The following is a 16,658-nucleotide window of genomic DNA, read 5'->3' as shown; positions in this document are numbered from 1 at the left end:
CAGATTTGGCTCAACTTGTTCTACTCCTATGCCACACAAATGTGGAATGTCCTACCAACAGTAAAACAAAAGTGAATCCCTACCTATCTCCTGTAGGTGCATATTTTTATTTTCAATGTTTGCTCGTTTACATGATTATTGTTATTTTTTGCATATGATTGTATATTTGTCATTAAATGTTTGGATGAATTGAGTACAAAGGAACCCAATGGAAACAATTATTTCCATGGCTTGAGCCTAGGGTTGCCACCTTTGAGATCTTGAAATAAGGGACACTCTTTACGGCCTTGCGGCGTAGGCGTGTGCGGCAAGGCCGGCAATAGAAGCAATAAGTTGAAGCAATAGGTTGAAGCAATAGGTTGAAGCAATAGGTTGAAGTTTCCCTTCAACTTATTGTTAATGCTATCCACAACTTTTGAAGTAGAATTTTGTTTTCCAAATGAGCATAACAACATAAAGAGTTCTGATTGTGAATCCGAGTGGTTCTTTAAATGGGCACAATATTTAATTATATTGATTTATATTTATATTAGACTTTAAAACTCAACATTATTAAACAATCAACTATAATAGTCTACTGAAATAGCAGGCTAACCTATCCCCACATCAGCAGCCAAGATGTGGGCTATTGGGCAGGTATTAGAAATACTACTGACATGACATCTTGTAAAAACACGGATAAATAAGATGATAAATAATATAAGGTCCCATACCGAATCGATCTCAGGAGATGTTTGTCAAATGTCAAATGGATTTCGCCCTTACTGGATGTTTGGGTCATGAAGAACTGAAAATGAACTGAACATGAAGAACACGAAAAGATGAAATTACCTACCTAGGTTCCATCATGAAGTCAAATCTTTCCGGTGATAAAATGGCCACCAACGTAATCAAAAAAGTCAACCAAAGAACAAGATTCCTATACAGGATCTCCTCACTGGTCAACTAAAACACCTTGAAGACCCTAACAGGAGCCCTCGTACAAGGTTTCCTCGACTATGCATGCACCTCCTGGACGGTACCACAGCACCTCAAAGGCCCTTAAAACAAGGCTCCAGACTTCCCAAAACAAACTGGTCAGGCTACTACTTGGCCTCACTCCCCGAACCCACCTGGCTGGAATGGCTACAGGACTCTATACTAGGAGCCCGCGGACCCCCATTAGAAAATATATGCCAGCGACCCCCATAAGTACCAGTTTGACATGCATTAGTCTACGGACCCCCATTTAATGGCATTTCTATCTCTGGGCCCCCAATTCATATTGTAAAATCAATGTTAATTTAACTCTGAGGGTCCATTTGGTTCCATTTGTACACTCTCAGAGTTACAGACCCATAAGGGTCCATTTGGTTCCAAACTATCATTTAGCTGGGGACCCCCTGGAACTCCCTCAAAGACCCCTGGGGGTCCCTGGGGGTCCCCGGACCCCACTTTGGGAACCACTGGTTTAGGCTACTTTAGGTACTGTGTGCCTCCTGCTAGAACAATTGTGCTGACTTTAATATTTCCTGTGTTTTGTTTTGTTCATTATTGTTAAATTCAGTGTTGACGTGTAGAGGCTATTTAGGAAAATAAGGAACAAACTGTGTTCCTTATTGGTTCAATAAGGGACGCATCATTTAATTCTCCAATAAGGGATGATTCTGTATTTTAAGGGACAGGTGGCAACCCTACTTGAGCCATAGTGCTTTCTTGGGTCTTGTATTGAACTGTACTCTCCTGTCCTGTGCTTGTCTTTGCAAACTTATATTCAATCAACAATGGACAGTACCCGAGATCAACAGTGGGAGGCAGCAATACGCCAACTGGTCATAAAATAGAACACAACACACGCATACCTTACACAAAGAAAACAAAAACAAACATGACGTTTCATGTATGCAAACAAATCGTTTTGTTTGCACACAGTGAAATGTATGCCAGCCCAGTATGGTACATTATAATTATAATTTTTTCGTCTAAACCATTGTTTGTTTCCTGCTTATGATTTAAGTAAACCCAGCATTTATGGCGCTAAATAACTGATTATGATGTATTTGTGTGTGTGTGTGTGCGCGCGTGCGTGTGCGTGTGTTTCAATCCGGACATGTTAGAGGGAAGGACGGCAGCCGTGTCCGTCTTTCTCTCTCGTCCGGGTTGAAACCAGAGTGTGTGCGAAACGATCCACTACACACTATCGCCAAATACCGTCAGACAGTAAGGCTGGGATGTAAAGTTGTGCATGATGTGATCATATGTTAAGGCTGACCCCCAAAAAACCGAACATTCGTAGTTCGTTCGATGGGAACGGGATTCGAACTTGAAATAATACAAAAACGACTATTCTAAATCTAATTTCTATTAAAAAATAAATAAAAGCGTCCCCTTTTGGTCCGCAGCCGGCTCCTTTTGGTCCGCGAGCCATGCTTGCGCCTCGCATCCGTTTTTCCTCAACGTCTCCGAGTACTCCGTCCCCTCTCGTCGTGTGTTAACAACACGAACACAACAACAATAGTCAAGTCAAGAAGTGCAGCTGCTGCAGTCATGTCCACGCAGAAAAAGAAGTCAATGGTCTGGTTACATTTTAAAATATGCAAAGATGAGCCGGAAAAAGCGGAGTGCCAAATTTGCGAGAAGAAACTGGCATATCACAAGTCTACGACGAGCTTGAAGAATCACTTGCAACACGTAAGTAGCATTTAAACGAAAGTACGTGCCTCGTGGGTGAAACACAGTTAAATTAGCCCTAGCCGGGTCCGGCGCAGCTAAATGATAGTTAGGACCCTTATGGGTCTGTATTCTGTAACTCAGAGTGTACAAATGGACTCTTGGCCCCTTTCGTAGCTCTGGTCCATAGCTCTAATGCAAATGAAACGCATTAGAGCTATGGACCAGAGCTAGCCCCTTTCGGAACAATTAAGAAAAGGTAACCGAGGGTCCCGAAAGGGGCAAATGGACTCTCAGAGTTAAAATAACTTTGATTTTACAATATACATTGGGGTCTCATAGATAGAAATAGGGGACCGTAACCTAATTCAGTTCAAACTGGGGGCCCTTGAAATGAAAATGGTTAAAAAATAACACTGCTAGAACCGTGAAAATCTTCTCTTATGGGGTTCCTTGGCATATATTTTCAATTGGGGGGGGGGGGGGGTCCGTGAGCTAATGCGTGTCAATTTGGGGGTCCTTGACATGAAAAGGTTTGGGAACCACTGGCAAGTCTCTCACTAACGCCCTGACGGGAATGCCTTTGTTCACACGGGTAAAAATGCCACTGCTGTGCGAGCGGTCCAACTTTTTATCGAAAATAAACAAGACTACTCTGCTAATCACCGAAACAAAGCCTCTTTTGTGTTGGTGAAAGTATATTCTCCAGGCTGGGAACTGTGGGAAGCGTCTCAGGTCCTCAGCTTCTCTCTAAAATGCACTATTTTCGTCATGAAAGGAAATTGAATCCAACCGGATCGGCGCAGGCACAACCCGGAAATGCCGTAGTAGAATAAGTTACCCTGTCCGGTACATTACTTTAATAAAATGGCACAAAGTGCATTTCAGAGAGAAGCTGGGGACCTGAGACGCTTCCCAGCCTGGAGAATAGACTTTTTCTCCTAGGTCTAGTAGGCTTTGTTTCGATGAGTAGCTTTGATTGATTGAATGATTGAATACTTTTTTTTTTTTTTTTTTTAAGATATTTTTTTGCGGCTTACGCCTTTTATTGGTTTTTGAAGGGACAGACAGTAGGCTGACAGGAAACGGGAGAGAGATGGGGGAAGACATGCAGTAAAGGCCGTGTCGGGCTCGGGAGTCGAACCCGCGGCACACTGCGACTGGATTACCAGTCGGGTGCCCAGGCGGTTACGCCACCGCCTGGGCCGATTGAATACTTTATTGGCAGAAATGTAATCAGTACACACACGTCCAATGGGAGCTACAGAATGAGCGTAGGGAGAGGGCACATATGGGGCTACCAGCTACCCAGTGGTGTGCTGTGGACTTTTTAACTAGTAGAGCTATATTTTAATGATGTCATGTGCACGTCACGTGCACGGTGCACGTGCACATAGCCACTCTGACTCAGCTCGTGCTAGTTATATGAAGGAAAAACACCTATTCTAATGTAATTATATTTCTTATGATTTCGTTGCATTGTAAATTAGTTGTTTCTAATTTAATTAATTATTTTCCTTTTAGTTGTATATAAAAGCCCTTTGCATATACTCACTCACATTATTTTGCTTTCAAAACAGTGGTTTTAAAACAATCACAAGAACCAACAACGGTCAGGGATAACCATGTGAGTTTCAGGTTTTGAACTGATCAGTAGTGTTTAGTAAATGAACAGTAGGCTAAATGGAAAGAAAAAATAAACATTCACTGAACTTTTGTAAATAAACCAACATGTAGGATAGGCATAAAAGCTTTGAGCTTCAGCCTTAAGAGAACATAAACTCACATTTGTAATTTTTTTTAGTTTTTAGGCACGAAACAATGTTTCCTCTGCATGGAGTCTGGACACATGTCTTCTTCGGTGGGTCATCAGAATAATACTAGGCTAAGCTGCGTATATCTATTCTACATCTGAGCATAGACACAGTAACACCCGCCTGCCTCTGATTGGCCTACCGACACTGCCCGTCTTGCCTGTCCTCTGAGATGCAAGGGTACTCCGTGGTGGGAAATAATATAAGTACAAGAGAATGGCAACACGCGACAGTAACTTGTAACTTTAATTTTTGTAGAAGAGGCAAACTAATACTGTTTGTGCTGTTAGCTTTGATTGAATAATTGATTGAACACGTATCCTACTATGATTTGATTTGGCTGTGTTCTAAATTAAAGTGTTAGTGTTGATTATCGTGAATTAATCTAATTATAGTAAACTAATACTATTATACTAAAAAAGATAAAGATCAAGGTATTAATCTAATTATTATACTTAAAAAAAATAAGATCAAGGGAAAAGAGACCTTTTTTACAGTACAATAATCTTTCAAGTTTACACATGTATACAAATAAACAGGCCAATGGCATAAACAATAGTTTGCCTTCTACAAAAATAAAAGTTACTGTTGCGCGTGCCAAGCTGTCATTCTCTTGTATTATATCGTACTTGTATTATTTATTTATTTCCCACCACGGAGTAACCTCGCGGCAGACTGGGGGGGCAGACTATCCAGCATGTGGTGGTGAGGTGACCACCGAACTACAACATGACGTTACGAGCAGCGGTGAAGAGCAAACCACCGCCACGGCCCCAGCCCTTCTCTCTATTTTTACTCACCACCGCTCAACGTTATTTCAGCTCCGGTGGTCACCTCACCACCGAAAATTCAGACTATGAATGAGCCTTAAGGCCGGCAGTGTCTGTAGGCCAATCAGAGGCAGGCGGGGCGTTACCATGTCTATGCTCGGACGTAGAAAAGATATATGCGGCTAAGCTACCTGCATGGCCGTTTATAGCCTACAGTGTAACTGAGATCATGTGAAGTGATTCAAGTGATGAGAAGTCACTACATTACTACATCAGGTAATGTTATGCAAACTTTGCAAAGCATAACAAAGGAGCCTGCCAGCTAGGTAGACGACGCCACCGCTTGCTTTGTTTTAGATGTTGAGCGAGCCGTCAACGCGCATTGTCGTGCATGTGGGGGGCGTGCATGCAGCTTCAGAACTACCGGGGCCATGCCACGGGCAGCAGTACCGCTAGCTCACGGCTGCAGCTACCTGGTTTTGTTTATTTCCGTGAAATTCTAATCTAAACCCTCGCACGACAGTGGTTGAGTGGTTCCCAAACTTTCATGTCAAGGACCCCCAAATTGACACTAATTACAATCAATGCCAATTTAACTCAGAGTGTACACTCCCACTCTAGGAACCACTGCTATAAGCACTGGACCAGGGCTAAATTAGCCTGTGGCTAATGTAAGTTTAGAAGCTTGGCTAATTGTTATCATTGTGTTTTTAGATGCATAATACAATGCTGGATGCTGGTTCTGCTTCATCCGCCGGTTCCAGCATGACAATGGAGTCAACAGTGAGAAGACTTACGGATCACAGGAAGGGTGTCATAACCGCTGGACTTGTCTCAATGGTTGCCGAGGACATGAGACCAATAAACATTATAGACGGGAAAGGGTTTAATCGCTTCATAAAAATACTGGAGCCAGGGTATACTTTGCCCAAGAGAGAGTATGTCTCAAGTGAACTTGCTGTAAAACACACCGTCATAAAGAAGCAAATTCTTAGTGAAATTGATGAGTGCACTGCAGTTAGTTTCACAACTGATGTATGGTCCAGTATAAACATGGAAGCATACATGACAGTGACAGCTCACATGATTAGCAGCGACTGGGAAATGAAAAACTACGTGTTGGAGACCAAGTTAATGGAGAAGTCTCGCACAGGGCTAAACATTGCAACAAAACTTGGAGAAGTAGCCGACGCATACGCTATACGTGCAGAAAAGAGGGCTGTGGTCGTTGGCGACAATGCTTCCAATATGGCTCTGTGCCTCGATATTCTGAACGAAGAAGAGCGTTGGGGGACTGTCAAGGGGGTCTATTGTGCGGGGCATACACTACAGCTTTGCATTGAGGCAGCAGTAAAACACCACGACCCAGTAACCCGTACCGTGGGAGTTGGAAGGCGACTGGTGGCCGCCTTTAAAAAGAGTGTAACAAAAACTGCTGCGTTAACAGAGAAACAGAAGCTTCAGAAAGTCGTAGACCATTGTCTCATTCAAGATGTTGCAACACGCTGGAACTCAACGTATTTTATGCTAGAGCGTCTCTGTGAACAGAGGCGGACAATCTCCGCTGTGCTCTCTGATCCAAACATCACCAAAAAAGTGGACCGAGGTCTCGACCTGACAATGGAGCAGTGGGCCATCGCAGCGGACACTGTTGCCGTCCTGAAGCCCTTTGTCACTCTCACTGAACTGTTGTCGCAAGAAGAAAATGTGTCCATATCAGCAGTAGTGCCAATGCTGTCGAATATAAAAAAACGGTGGCTTACAGTGCAAGCTGGAGACAGTACCGCCACAAAAGCTCTGAAACGTAAACTGGTGGAGGAAATTAACGGGAGGTGGGAATTCTCAGACCCGACTGAGGCTGCTATCCTGGCCGCAGCTATTGACCCCCGCTTCAAGGAGTTAAAGTGGCTATCCGACAAGGAAAAGCAACTGGTGTACACGGAGGTGACTGCGTTGGCCGAGAGCCTGACACCAGCGGTCAGGGTCCGGGAGGAAGAAGTAAGTGACACCTCCAGCGACACGGCTTCACCGCCGGCAAAGAGGGTTAAAACGGGCCGAGAGAGAGAACGCCACCTCCTCCTCTCAATGGACGACGACGATGATGATGGATCCGAGGGAGATCAGGACCAGGGGCCGACTGCAGGGAGTGAACTGAACGAATTCTTAAGAGACAAATCCAAAGCGTGTTTCGGACCACTGTCGTGGTGGAAAGATCATGAGCATCGTTATCCCAAATTGGCAGCTGTAGCGAAGAGGATTCTCTCCACCCCTGCCACTTCAACCCCATCAGAGCGCATCTTCTCCAAAGCGGGATTTATTTTAAACAAAAATAGAAGTTCCCTGTTGCCAAAGAACGTAGACACGTTGGTCTTTTTGGCACACAACGAACGTCGGGTTCAAATCAACAGCAGTGAGTAGAGTCATCATTTTGTCAATCAATAGGCCTAGCTAAAAAGGCATGTATTGTAGCCTATTAAGCCTAATTATTGTTTTCTTTTGTTTTTCATTAAACTTTGGCCATGATTAAAGGACCACTTCACCACTTTTCAACCTATCTTCATATAATAGGTCCTCACTAATAATCATGAAAAAATTGCACGTTTTTTTTTCTACTCAGTCTGTGTCTCATAGGACGGCTGTGGGCAGTTTAGAAACCGTCTTCCAGTGACATCATCATTAGGCAGATTTATTTTAAACAAGATTCTTTTACAAAAATATTTAGATTTTCATTATCGTGAGAACGATGGCTTCCATTTTCGCATTGCAACTTTTCAGGACTAGAAAGCCTGCAGTTTCTATTAGCTTGTATTCCCCATCGATGATGTCACTGGAAGACGGTTTCTGAACTGCCCACAGCCCTCCTATGAGACACAGACCGAGTCGACCATTTTTTCATGATTATTAGTGAGGACCTATTATATGAAGATAGGTGGAAAAGTGGTGAAGTGGTCCTTTAAATGACGCTTTATTTCAGTTAATTTTACAGCAAGAGAAGAAAATGCAGTTTGTTTACACTTGACAGCGTGTGCTGTTTGGTAGCCAAACTGTTATTACCGTTATTTAGTTTTTTTTTTCCTGTTGTGTGTTCCCAGGTGAACCAGTATATGAAATCCTGGAATCCAGTCCAGACTGTGCACAGTCTTACCTGGGCCTTGGTGAAATCAAGCCTTCAGGGACAGACTGTTTTGCCAGGCGGTCAAAGAGAGAACACCAAAAGAGAATCATGGAGACTGCACAGCCACGTCCGTGCTGGGCCGCCATGTCACTACTAGGTGAAGATGGAGAAGAAGCAACAGGTGAAACTGAGGTTTGCAAGCCTGTTTCCCAGACGCAGGATGCTCAGACACAGACAGCTGGAGATGAATGTGACTCGTGTGTGCGAAGGCGCAACATAATCCACCAGCTGCATGAAGAGAACAGGGAACTGAAGAAAGCGCTTGCCAAGAGGATCCTTGACGATGACAAAGCAAAGTAATACACCACACACACACACACACACACACACACACACACACACACTCACACTCTCATGTCAGAGTATGTGCACTTTGTGCAGTCATACTGTAGTCTGTGAGCAACTGTTCTCCCACGGCTGTCCGGTGGCTTTTGTGTTTCCAATATTTGTGCTCATCCATCTGTGAGCTGTTTGCGAGCTTCAAGCGATTTTAAACCTTAATTTCTGACAGAAAGCCCCCTAATGAAAAGGTGGCGGTCCCGATAGAGCTACTTTTGTGTCAGAAGTTGAACTAGCTTAAAAAGAAGACAACATCCACTGCAGCTCTGTTTGCATTGCGTCACGTGATCAACCTGTATGACAGGCCATTTTCTTTTGCTACATGATGCGTTTTGTCTTATTCACAAACTTATCAGTGAGATACATTTTTTGTTAATTTTTTTTTATCGATTATCTTTTCCCACATAATATTCATTCATGCTGGCCAACTTGAACTGGAAAAAGGTTAGGAATTATAATTGATTATTCAGGAAGTGCTCTGTGAAACAACTTGCCCAGTTGACAATGAATAACCAAATAAGTTACTCTTAATGTCCGTTATTGTTGAAGTTGTAAGAGGTGTTCCTCTCCTTAATAAAACCTAAACTGGAATTTTAATTCTTCATTCTGTGGTTTCCAGACCGCAGGTGCAGGTGAAAAAGGAGGAACCTGAAGACCAGCCATACCTCAGTATGTTACTGTCTCCCATTTTTCTATCTTCAAGGTGTTTACTGTTTATTGTCACGTACGCATACAATTCAGTTGCTAGCTCAATATAGGCAGTGTACGGCTAGACATTTGAGCAGGAGCACATACGTTCTCACCTCTAAACAAAGCTTACAAATGCTGCAGACTGCCGAGTGTCAACAGCGTGAATTAACATAGAATGACTTTGGATGCATATCAATGATCTGTTGTGTGACTGGCTAGATGCTTTAGTAGGTGCAAAGTTTAAACAACGTTCGTATGACGTCATTGAAATAGCGTAACACCCAAAATAAAATCGCTTTTGAAATTACACAAAAAAGCGATATGGTTATGGGCTCCGCTCTATGCTATGAGGACTGCATGGGGAAACTGGACGGCAGGCTCAACTCTGCAAAATAGACCCCATGGCAATTCATAGTCATTTGGGATCAATAGAAGTAGGAAAATTAGCCTATATGTTATTTAGTCTGGAGCTGTCCTTTAAGGCTGCCTTGAAAAGACACCTAGGGCACGTTCGGAAATTAGCGCACTGTGCAATGCAAACTAATAGGCGAGTGTGCTCCGGTGCGGTATTTCCGAACGCACCCCTATTCTCTCAGGATTATGGCAACTAGTTTGGTGTTCGTTTGGTTTGTTCATTGTTTTTGATGTAAAGCATCCTTGGGTTCATGACAGGTACAAATTAATGCTATTATTATTATTATTATTATTATTGGTATTAATATTAATTTCTTCATTTCAGACCGGCCTATTAAAAAGGAGGAACCTGAAGACCACCCACACAGTAAGTTTGCCGTAAAATAAACCTGAGTAAATGACCTGAGTTGTGCTTAAACCTGACTGAGATATTACGGCTGGTTTAAATCTAAATTGGTATTAATAATACATTTCTTCATTTCAGACCAGTCTGTGGTGTCCACACTGCAGGTGAAGATGAAGTCTTCAGCCGGGCTAATTTCTATTAAACAGGAGGAACCTGAAGACCACCCACAGATCAGTACGTTTGAGATGTTTGTCGTCGTAAAATAAACATTGAGTGAAACACTGAGTTGTGGTTAAACATGACTGAGATATTACGGCTGGTTTAAATGCTGTGCTTAAACTAAACATGATATGTAGTGCGTTGTATGACGTTGTATGTGCGTTGTATGACTCTAAGCTCAGTCTGGATTAGTTTTGGTGACATTAGTAGAAGTAAGAGCCCATTTTGAGTAATGTTTTATTGCATTTCTCATCAACAGTACAGGAAGACCCCAGTGAGGTACAGGAAGACCCCGATGAGACAGTTCAGGAAGACCCTAATGACACTGCCGTGGACTGTAATAACAGATGTAAGTATTTCCAATTACAATATTTTGTTATCGTTGGATAGGACTCTGTCCACAATTCCATGCTGTATTGGATGTGGTACCAGAGGACAGATAACAGGCAAACAATCAAAATATAGAAAGATTTACGTATTTGAAATAAATGTAAGGTACTGTAAAGTAACCACTACCTTACATATACTAACAATGTAATTCAGGCCAGGGGTGCCATGGATTAAAATGTTATTTACAGGGGTGCCCTGAACCAACCACTGCTATAGATCAGTGGTTCTCAAAGTGGGGTCCGGGGACCCCCAGGGGTCCTTGAGGGAGTTCCAGTTGGTCCCCAGCTAAATGAACCAAATGGACCCTTATGGGACTGTAACTCAGATAGTGTACAAATGGACCCTAACGCGTCCATTTGGTTCCATTTGTACACTCTCAGAGTTAAATTAACAGTGATTTTACAATATACATTGGGGTCCCAGAGATAGAAATGCCATTAACCCATTTAGACCTGACTACGAAATTTAAAAAATCCTGACAGTTTTCTGAAAATACCCATGTTCTATATCAGTGGTGCTCAATATTTCATGTCGAGGACCCCCAGAAACTATATGTAATTGGCCGCTGACCCCCATCTGAAAATATGTTGTTCCAGGGACTCCCCCAGAAGCAAAGATTTGAGTTAAAAATGTTCGCTCTGAAAGAATATATATAAAGATTTGCGCCACATTTTCAATAGCTAAAGCATAACATAATGCTTTAAACCGCCCAGAATGGGTTAAATTGGAGCCTAATTCTGGTCAAACCGCGGGGGACAGTTGGACAGCTATTTTTCGTGGCACATCGTTTAATCACAACAACGTCACGTTTACTTTACCTCCTCAGTGTTTGGGTCGGGACATGTAGGACTGTATGTGTCTGCTGTCTACGTGCATATGCGCGAAATGTAGCGTCTTCTGGATGCATCTCTTTTGCATTAACATTTCAATGGCCGAGGGTCGTAGAGTCTATTGTTCCGTCGTTATCGCACGTCTAATGGTTAGACGTGTGACAACAACAACGACGCAACAATAGGAAGCCTGCAGCCCAGTAGCTATAATATTGCTTTCGGGGAGGGTTAGTGTTATTTTCGGTCAAATCAGGCGGCACACCTGGACACATCTAACGGCACAGTAAAGTGCCGCGGCACACAGGTTGGGAAACACTGATATAGATGACCATAGAGATGACATGACAGTATAGATGTTTTATGTATATGATATGTATGACTCTTTTGTACTTTTTTTTTTTAGGGACCCCACCCTGTAACAAGCGCTTCATAGAGATGAGGAGGGACCATCGGGACCTGTTCACTGGACAGAAGTACAGTTCTTGTGCAGCTTGGACGTAAGGAAAAAAATAGCCCTTTTGTGATATGCTACTAGAGTTCTCATCGGGCCTGAAAATTAAGAGAGAGAGAGAGAGAGAGCATCGCCAGTACAGTAGGCAGCACTAGTGGCTCAAATTATAGCGCAGTGAAAGAATGGACTTCTAATAGTTGGCGAAATGTCAACTTCACATGCCATGTTCTGCACAAAATATGCTAAGGTAGACCTACAGTTAAATCCCTGTTGTCATGCATCTCTCATTCTCTAGCTCTCTCTCCCTGACGCTCTCGCTTGCTGCTGCCTGTCATTTATATTCCGTCCTCCAAGGGTGGCTCACCGCCGCGGCACAGAACACAGCAGCAGAATGGGAAGATCTATAAACCCAAAACGTGTTCATCTGGCTTGTAGGCTATTCTGAGCAGACAGACACCACGCTTCACCAATGCAAAACGTATCAGGCTCAAGCCGAGCACCGCGGCTGTAAAACCGTTATAATGAAAATGCAGCACACCGTGCACACGGGACACTTCATTAACCAGAAAGCATGTGAATAATAATATCTTACCAGACGAGCTGATCGTCTGAAAAGGTGTTGTGATGCTTAATATTATGTCGATGTTGTTGATACAGTGCTGCTTAATATTATGTCGATTTTGTTGATACAATCCCCCTTAAGTCCTTGTCAAAATATCCAGGTTTGTTACACTTTGAATGTACTTTTCCTGGATTTATAAACTTACTAGACCGGTGCCCGGCTCAGTAACAATGGAAGTTGGAGATCCATGCCCCACCCGGCTATGCAGTACCCGTTCCAGAAAAATACAATAAAGCATGCACATCCACTAACTAAACGTCAGGTGCCGGGCCGAGGCCAGAAGTAAGGGGCATTAGTAGAGGAAGTAGGGTCCGCACACTGAGCTAAGCTCCAAAGCTCAAAAACGTAAAAGGTTTATTTCCTTACACCATAGTGGACATGACGTTTCGAGCCTCACGGCTCTTATATGCGCTCTGCTGCCTTGAGTCACAGAGCCCAAGGCTCGGCCAGGTCCAACTAATTGGCATGTATTTTGGGCCATACCCTACCCGAAAATGTCGGGCCGGGTCGGGTCAGGCTCGGGCAGACTTTGAGAACTCTATATGCTACCACTGCAGTACTGCCAACATTGGACTGTGAGAACCCAGGATTTTTTTTAAATTGGTACGCTCAAGACACTGCCCCCGCTGCCACCCTTAGATCTCCATATATGGAGCTGACCTGTTATGACTTTCCTAATGTTGATCTGACCTCATCAAACTCTGTACACTCAAGACACTGCACCCGCTGCCACCCTTAGATCTCCATATATGGAGCTGACCTGTTATGACATTCCAAATGTTGATCTGACCTCATCAAACTCTGTACACTCAAGACACTGCACCCGCTGCCACCCTTAGATCTCCATATATGGAGCTGACGTGTTCTGACATTCCATATGTTGATCTGACCCCCCATGCCAAAGCGGCAGCACTTGCCCAGCAGTCTGCCGTCACCCAGGCGGATGCGTGCACGCGACCTCGCCCTTTAGGGCGACTCACTGGTTATTTATTGAACCTAAATACTAGTTCAACCTCCATAAGGGTGCATCTCTGTGTTGAAGAGAAGTTTCAAAAGGATCATCTTAAGAGTACAATCCAACACCTGCACATGTTCGGATGTGTACTAGCCTTCGCATATGCCCAAATATTTATTGTTCTTTGGTTTCCGTCCATAATTGTACTTGTGTATTTGTGTGCAAAAATGATTGTACCCGGTTATTATGTTGTATATATTCTGGAGGTATTTTCATGTATTTATTATTTGGCTGTTGTATAACTTGACATGTACAATTTAGCGTTGAAAGTGTAATTATGTATTCTGCCGCTTGGCCAGTTCTCACTTGAAAAAGAGATGCAGTCTCAATGTGTTTTTACTGGTTAAATAAAAATACGTTGGTTAGACATACCAACAGTCCTACAGTCATTAGTCCGCCAACACTGTCACTCCCATCCCGACATGCACTGCAGGTTAAAACTAACCCGTGCTCAGCGTGCTGCAGGTTAAATATCACCCGTCGCTCCCGACATGTGCTGCGGGTTAAAACGACCCTGTGGTGGGTTACAAATCACCAGTGGCGTCCGTTTTTGGGTTGGGTGTCGGACTAATAATGCCTGTCGGACTGTTAGTACGTCGAAACAACACCATGCAACCCTTAAATTATGTATTTTCTCTATTCTGTATTCTCCGTTTAATATAATGTATTCTGTTATTAGGGTTATTCTGGAGAAAATGGGCCTGGAGAAAGTGGTGAACCCCAAGCAGGCAAAAAAGAAATGGGAAAACTTGAAGATGAAATGGAAAGTATGTAGTTATACCTTTTTTAAAATACTATTTGTTTTTAATCATGACATTTAACCCATTTAAACCTGAGGCCATCTAAATCCTTTACATACTTTCTAACTGACATGATTGTTTGCCACTGCCCTAGGATTGCAAGTATCCAAAGCCGGGCGATGGCGTGTGCGGGAGGTTGGCACCTGCCACCTGGCCTTATTTCGACCTCATGGACGAGGCTTTGGGAGAGATCCGGTGCATCAGCCCACCTATCCTGCTTTCCTCTGTCACTGAGGACACATCACAGCCAGACACACCAGGGCCTAGCACAGCCGGAGGGTCTAGCACCACAGTCGTAGGGTCTAGGACCACAGCCGTAGGGTCTGTCACAGCCGTAGGGTCTGTCACAGCCGTAGGGTCTGTAACAGCCGTAGGGTCTGTCACAGCCGTAGGGTCTGTCACAGCCGTAGGGTCTAGGTCCACAGCCGTAGGGTCTTTCACAGCCGTAGGGTCTGTCACAGCCGTAGGGTCTAGGTCCACAGCCGTAGGGTCTAGGTCCACAGCCGTAGGGTCTGTCACAGCCGTAGGGTCTGTCACAGCCGTAGGGTCTGTCACAGCCGTAGGCTCTAGCACCTCAGCCGGAGGGTCTAGCACAGCCGTAGGCTCTAGCACCTCAGCCGGAGGGTCTGGCACCTCAGCCAGAGGGTCTGGCACCTCAGCCGGAGAGTCTGGCACAGCCGGAGGGTCTGTCACAGCCGTAGGGTCTGGCACACCAGGGCCCAGTGCGGCGGTAGCTGTTCAGCAGCAGAGGAAGAGAGGCAGAGATGACGATCTCCTAGAGCTGCTCAAAGAGGATATGAGGCTGCAGAGAGAAGCGGAGAAGCGGAGAGCTCAAGAAAGCGAGGAGAGGATGGACATGCTTTTCTCTCTACTGGAGAGAGTGGTTCAAAAATAATGGGAATTTACGTTTAAATGTGGAGAGAACAGCCAGTGCATCCTTATCCTGGCATGGCCAGACTAAGATCACTGTGTAGCTATTGGTCTGGAATGTTGCTGTGGAGGATTTATTTCCAAGGGGCAATTACAGATTCCAATATCACGGAAAAAAATTCTCATTGAATTGTGGGCTCTCACCCACAACTCTGGAGTGAGCAAAATGTAATTCAAACTGAAGAGTGCCAGACCAATCTCCCCAGGGATTTTCTTCCTGTGGCAAATTCGTCTGGTTTCCAGGCTAGTACATCCTCTCTGCAATGTTCTTTTAGGGCAGATTCACACTATGGTCCCGGGTGCGCACTCGGGATCACTTGACAGATGTTGTGGTAGTGTGAATGCTGCGTGCCGTTCCCCGGAGCAGATCACCCAACCATTCCTGGGACCGCTTGGGGACGTAGTCTCGGGACCGATTGAAATGTACTCGGCTACGGATCGCTACAATGTGAAAGCATCCATACATACTAAAGAAGGAAGTGGACTATAATCATATATAATTTATATTTTTTTATAGTGACACATGGCCCATTTGAGGCCGCCTACTAAAATCATACTGTCTGGTTGGTCATGATTGTGTGGGGCAACACACAATAATGTATGTAGGGTAAACACTGGCTATTTTTGGTTAAAATGTTATTTCTATAAAACGTCTACTCTGTTTATAAGAAAAAGAAAGCTATGTTCGATTCATTTGTTTAACTTTTTATTACCTTGTCAAGAACAATAAATACATCATGTATTTACAAAGTTGAATTGGACTATTTACAATGATTTACAAAATGTGTAAAGGTCCTGGACAGGTTTTTTTTTTAATGATGAGGCTGAACAGGGAGTCCCTGTCTTTTGTTGTTAGACCTTCTCAACCAGGAACGTTGAAACGGATGGGGTGCAACACGGTGCGTGTCCTCTGGGTAGCAAGTAGGACATCTGGGGTGGTCTCCAGAGAGTGTTTTCCTCTGTCCACTTGCCCAAATGTGCTGACATCATCACATTTGGGCAAGTTGCCATGGCCAAATTTAGCCCAATGTGCAAAACTAATGCTAGGAATGGCTTCAGCATCATGAAAACCACCTAGTTTGACATGTCACTATATGATGGCTATATGCTACTTAAAGCATAAGGAAATTTAGAAAATATTGCCTTATAATAGGATGTCAATGGTGGCCATACTGTACAGGCCATTTTCAACACTTTCCCCTCA

General features: G+C 43.9%; 2 protein-coding genes across 3 annotated transcripts in view; both read left to right on the top strand.

Annotated features, from left to right (window-relative positions):
* LOC306927439 (uncharacterized protein) overlaps positions 1-16,658 on the top strand; it is a 79,936-nt gene that overhangs the window by 26,045 nt on the left and 37,233 nt on the right. The gene's annotated exons all lie outside the window — the stretch shown is intronic.
* Positions 2,470-15,420, top strand: LOC306927418 (E3 SUMO-protein ligase ZBED1-like). Its single transcript, XM_079507146.1, has 10 exons — positions 2,470-2,670; positions 5,948-7,643; positions 8,326-8,704; positions 9,367-9,416; positions 10,177-10,218; positions 10,336-10,431; positions 10,676-10,765; positions 12,040-12,133; positions 14,404-14,491; positions 14,619-15,420. The coding sequence occupies exons 1-10, from the start codon at positions 2,527-2,529 to the stop codon at positions 15,417-15,419; spliced, it is 3,480 nt and encodes a 1,159-aa protein (XP_079363272.1). The 5' UTR covers positions 2,470-2,526; the 3' UTR covers position 15,420.

This window comes from Electrona antarctica (genome assembly GCF_951216825.1).
Source record: "Electrona antarctica genome assembly, chromosome: 8".
In the NCBI taxonomy this organism is placed as follows: Eukaryota; Metazoa; Chordata; class Actinopteri; order Myctophiformes; family Myctophidae; genus Electrona; species Electrona antarctica.
This window is presented reverse-complemented; position numbering and strand designations above follow the sequence as displayed.